At 36.5% G+C, this 6,000-nt stretch overlaps 1 protein-coding gene across 2 annotated transcripts in view; it reads left to right on the forward strand.

Annotated features, from left to right (window-relative positions):
• LOC134750919 (facilitated trehalose transporter Tret1-like) overlaps nt 1-4,669 on the forward strand; it is a 32,665-nt gene extending 27,996 nt beyond the window's left edge. For both annotated transcript variants that reach the window (XM_063686171.1, XM_063686172.1), the window contains exons 9-10: nt 745-939; nt 2,848-4,669. In XM_063686171.1, coding sequence (XP_063542241.1) covers nt 745-939; nt 2,848-3,105 — 453 coding nt within the window. In that variant the 3' untranslated portion in view covers nt 3,106-4,669. The remainder of the gene's footprint in view (nt 1-744; nt 940-2,847) is intronic.
• Nucleotides 4,670-6,000: the final 1,331 nt, after the last annotated feature.

The following is a 6,000-nucleotide window of genomic DNA, read 5'->3' on the forward strand; positions in this document are numbered from 1 at the left end:
TGTCAAGCTCGACTTCTGATGATGAGACCCACGAGGAACCGAGGGAACTCCTCAAATGTGAAATATAGTGATTTTTGTATTTTCATCAACAAATCAGGCATTTACATTTAAAAAAGTGACATTTGATGAAGTGGAACTGCTGATGATGATCAGAATGGAACTCTTCAATGACACATAGTTCACATTTGGCGATTTGTTCTCTTCCTTATGGACCCAGACCCAAACTTGGACTTGGACTCGGACCCGGACCCGGGTCTAAACATGGACCTCAACTCGGTACCGGACCCGGACCGAACTCTGACCCAAACTTGGACCCGGACAGCCGGACACGGACCCGGACTCGGATCCGGACCCAGACCCGGACCCGGAAATGCTACTAGAAAAGTGGGTTAGGTGGGTGGGTGGTCTTTGAACTGCGATACTCACAGAACAGAACTGCTATCAGAAAAGTAGGTTAGGTTAGGTTAGAGCTGTGACCCTTACAGAAACGAAATGCTATCATAAATGTAGGTTAGGTTAGGTTAGAACTGCGACCCTTACAAAAACGAAATGCTACCAGAAAAGTAGGTCGTTTTACCTCCTTTTCTACATAATTAGGCAAAAGATGCTGTCTTTTTCATTTCATTGTCTGGAATCTAAGAGTGCACCATCAACAATAAGTGAACTTTCAGCGGCATCCCCCATCGAAGTCGGTTTTTTTTTCTTAAAAATTATTATTTATTTATTTTAAATCGTATATTTCAGAAACTGCTACTCGGTACATCATTCACAATGGGTGTGGGCATGGGCATACTATCAATTTGGTTCTACCTGACGGCGTCAGGCTGGAGTCTGCCTGGCTGGATCCCGGTGCTGGCGCTGTGCCTTGCCATCATCTCTGATGCGGCTGGCTTTCAGCCTGTCTCTTACATTGTTATTACGGACATGTTTACATTCCATGTAAGTATACTCAAACACATCCAACTTGTCAGTAGGTAAAGGCGCGAAACTCATATGTTCTATGGGAGTTCAACCCTTTGCTCCTACATTCTATTCTATTCTGTTCTATTTAAGAATTTCCCGCCTTTTTCTACTGACAAAGTGGCTGTGCTAGAGCAGCTAGAGTAAATTTAAGCTTCTCTAAGTCAGCAGCAAGAAGGTGAAGATTTGTTTATGCTCTAAAGTAAAAAGTAACACCTCTAAAGTTATATATAAAAAATGCCTTGAATGTATTGCTGGAAATAGTTATTTGTTATACAAGGGTGCAAAGTTGTATTTTACCCGCGAGTGTTTCAACACACGAGAAGTAAAATACATTTGCGCCCGTGTGTAACACAAAACTTTTCACCTCACTATAGCGAGGAAAGTGCAACATCCACAGGCGTTAGATCATCTTCATCACTGGAATCACTCATTTCTTTACGATATTATAACAGAAAACTCTGGAAGTTGTGTATTTTTACGCGAGTCGGTGAGAAAAGGTTTTAAGTAAAAAAATTGTTGACAATGTTGACATTTCTGATGTATGAAATTTCAACGATGCGTTTTGAAATTGCATCGACTCAACTTGTGCGTTCAGAATTATATTTAACATCATTATAAAAAAAACAAACGTTTCTTATGGAATTTTAAGGTTTATGACTTAAAATCATTAAATTAAGCTAAATTTGGTATTTTTTATTAGATTCTCAAACCATTTATTTAATGATAATTAATATCGAACGAACCATTATCATGAGTGTTTTACGTTTGGTTATCTGTCAAGCTACATCCAAGGTCAAATTACTTTCCCCACTAGTGGATAAAACGCGTTTTTCCCCGCTTGTATTGAAGGATAAACGACAACTTTCCGAGCTAGTGAGGGGAAAAATAAAGTACCCACTGTCATGTACCTAAGTACTAAAAAATATAAGAATTGTACCTTTGTTACACGCTATTTGTATTTGCAAATCAATGTTGCTATTATTTTTTGTTAAGGCACTCAAAATAACTATACCATAAAATTACTAAAGTACTTACTATGATAAAACGGTTTCTACTAGAAATCAACGGGATCCTGGAAGGCTGGTTCATGACTGTGTTCCCAGGACAGCATTATACACTAATCACTGCTTTGTTATGTGCATGAAACTTTTTAACAAACTACCTAAAACTATAAGAGAACTACCTGTACATAGATTTAGAAATAAATTGATGAAGCTATTGACTGATAAAAGCTATTACAATGTAAAAGATTTCCTTTCTCAAGATATACAGCCAGATTTGTAGTAGTTTCTAGTTTTAAGATTTTTGCATGCTAGTACAACCTGTATAGTACAAATAGCAGAATAAGCAACCAATTGTCACTTACCACCTAAGACACTATTGTACCTACTTATTCTTTGCAAATAAATACTTACTTACTTACTTACTTACTTAAGGAAGAAAAATTCAAGTATTATAAAAACGAGTTTAGATGCGATCAATTTAAGGTCAAGTTGAAGTCAAAGCCGTTATACACTGTAGTGCATTCGTACGTGAATTTACGTTCGTATTTCTCATGCTACTTCACTTCAGTCAACCTCGGTACTTTTTGTACCGAGACTGACTCAAATAGCAAGACACGTTCGTACGTTTCCGCGAAAATACGATAGAAAATAATTATATATGCACTACATCTGTAATTGTATTATCTATAACTGCTATATATATATAATAATAACTTATTTCATATTGAAACCAACCCTTCCTTACGTCAACAATATAGTACGTACAAGACAATTATGTCTATAAAATAGTTGGTAAAAGACAATTTTACCGCCACTCGTTGGGATAATTCTATCTACAATTATTGAATCACAAATAGCTATTTAATGTCTTATTTTTCAGCTTCGCGGTCAAGTCTCAGCCTTCATCAACGTGTGCGGCAAAGGCGCCAACTTCATCCAAGTCAAGGGCTTCCACGCTCTCAACCAAGCCATAGGCATCCAGTCCACCTTCCTGATCTTTGCGCTCATCTGCTTCGGATCCTGTTTATTCTCCATCATCTTCTTTCCAGAGACTAGAGGACGGTCCCTTGATGAGATATATAAGGAGCTTGCTGGGAAAAATAAGAAGGAGGATAATCAAAATCAACCTCAGGTCTGAATTTAGCTAGTCTAAAAAATAAGTAGATATTGCTGAGAGTAGTACTAATAATAAGTGACGAGCGAAGCTACTTAGATGTGTGGTAGGTACCTAATAAGTTTCCTAAACTAGTAAACCAAAGATGAGTAAGAACATTGAAATTGAATTGAGCAATCATAAATTTCACATAGTTTTATGCGAATATTCAGTCGCACCAATCGCTTCATTACCATTCCCACCTTATTGACGAACTGCGTATATGTAAATGGTGAAGTCATTTTCGGTTATCTTGTAGCACTACCGTGCTTCTGCTATTCTTGTCACAATGATCCTGTTTGCTTTTATAAAAGTGGTGATGGTAGTGAAGAATCAAAACGCAGTACAAAATCGCATAGAATCACCCATTAACTCAAAGTGATATATATCGGTTGATTCACGAAGACGCGTGCTTTGTCAAGTATTGTCATATGCTATTAAAGTTTAGTTTTGATAAATCTGCGCGTATCGTGAAATAGTTAGGTACTATAGTTACATTACAAGAAAAAATACACACACACTTAAGCGCCTTTCGAAATTCTATTAGCAATACGTTCGTAAGGGTATTGGCAAATTAGAACAAAACTCCAAGCGGTAAATTGTCTGTACATAATATATATGTATGTATTTATGTATGTTTGTGTCACATATTGCACCGTAGTATCGAAACAACTGAGCCGATTGTGACGAATGAGGTGTCAAGCGATTCTTTTTTTTCTTATTATATTTATTTTATTTACAAGACTTAAATGAGTTGCTCCACGGTGTTGTCACAAATGAAAAAATTCGTTATTCGAATCCAAAAAATTTTTTTTAACTCAGGCTAATATTGATGCACGAGCAAGCGAAAACGAGCGTGCTAAGAGTGGAATCATGAGCGTTGCGAGGGTTAAACAAACCTTGCTACCCAGTGAAACAACAATTTTCACCACACCAACGCGTATAATATTAAATATCACTAAAAAAAACCGGACAAGTGCGAGTCGGACTCGCCCACCGAGGGTTCCGTACTTTTTAGTATTTGTTGTTATAGCGGCAACAGAAATAAGTACTTAGGTACATTATCTTATGTGTGAAATTTTCAATTGTCTAGCTATCACGGTTCATAAAATACAGCCTGGTGACAGACAGACGGACAGACAGACAGACGGACAGCGGAGTCTTAGTAATAGGGTCCCGTTTTTACCCTTCGGGTACGGAACCCTAAAAACAATCTATTGTATCTAATGACTTAGCCACTCCTGTGGATAAAATGCAACTTTCTCATTAGTTTTTCAAGAATAAAGAGAGCATTTACGAGTTGGTGTGGTGAAAACGATATTTGACAATCAAACAAAAAAAAAAAACTTAGGGCTTGATCTAAATTGATACCGTTATAAATGATGCTTCGCAATCTTCGCGTACCTATATAAATATCGATTTACCTAAGCACTAAATTATTTTTATAAAATTAATTAGAATTTTATTTATTTGTAGTGATTATTATACCGGGTGGGGCCTGTAACACGAGCAAATAATTAAAACATAGATTGTACTCTTCAAACGATGACACTTTCTTCTTCTTCTTCTTTTAAAATTATGGCTTCAGCCCAGTGGGACTATTTCGCCAGTATCAAGGTATTGAGAGGTTTACAAACGACAAAAATTGTACGGTTGTACAAGACAGTGTACGGTGATTTGTTAGCTCTTGTAAATCGATAGCTAGTCTTTACAAGAAGCACGTGGACTACCGGCCGTTGACTCCAAGATGGTGGTTAAACGCGCTTCAAAATTAATTCTCCATTTACTGCACACTACCACATTAGTTTACTGTATAATAAGCTATCGATATTACACTTTAAACAATATTAATAAGCAAAAAACAAAGTAATTAATCACGATGCTAACTATCAAGATGGCGCTCGAACCGGAAGTCGATGACACTTTTGTTCAATAACTTCATCATCGTTGTAGTTGACGTTGCGTGTCACGCTTTAAACCATTTAAACAACAAAATGTGCAAGCGCAATACATTGCGCCTTAGAATATACATTAGGCGCATAGCACACTGCATTCGATTCGCATGTCGCTCCGATGTTTGAGCGAGACAACGCTATGGCGACATCTCGCTCACACGTGCGAGTTGGTTGCAGTATGCAATGTGCTAAGCGCCTTAAAGAGGAATAAAAATCAAAGTACAAGTTATTTTTAAAAGTCGCTGAACAAATGTTGGTTTGAAACTGTAATAGATGTCATATATTGAAGAAAAAAAAACTTTTTCTTCAATATATGAGATCTATTACAGTTTTTCATTTATATATAGTAGTGTGACTACTTAAAAAAAAAAACAAATCAAAATATTTAATAAAATAATTCGATTTGTTCCCAAACTTGTTCAAATGTTGGTTAGTTTGAGTAAAGCCTACTGTTTATTTTTTTGCTCCTGTTATAGGCCCCACCCGGTGTGTATAGTTAGACCAAGAAAAGTCTGCAGAGATTTTGACAACACACGCAGTGCCAGTGTTATATATATCATAATTTCATAGAAGTTTGACGTTTAAAATAACACCTGCACTGCGTATGCTGTCATAATCTCTGCAGGCTTTCCTTGGTTTGACTCTAGACATGTATTGATTTATAAATAAGAATATTGAAAAAGTGATCTAAGTATTTGATAGAAATAAATTATAAATGATGACCTATCCTAGTTCAAGTCCCCTATTTAAAAAGTTAGCTAACTTTTTAGGGGGACCTTTTTAGGTTAACCTCTAAAAAAATGTTTGGTTTACTTTTATTTTGGTACTTATAAATATTTTGGTATAAATAAGTACCTATCTTGGAGGATATAACCAAACGAAACGGAGTTCCCCTCTGTCGAAAATAGTCGGCTAATGGTCATAC

This window comes from Cydia strobilella, chromosome 21 (assembly GCF_947568885.1).
Source record: "Cydia strobilella chromosome 21, ilCydStro3.1, whole genome shotgun sequence".
In the NCBI taxonomy this organism is placed as follows: Eukaryota; Metazoa; Arthropoda; class Insecta; order Lepidoptera; family Tortricidae; genus Cydia; species Cydia strobilella.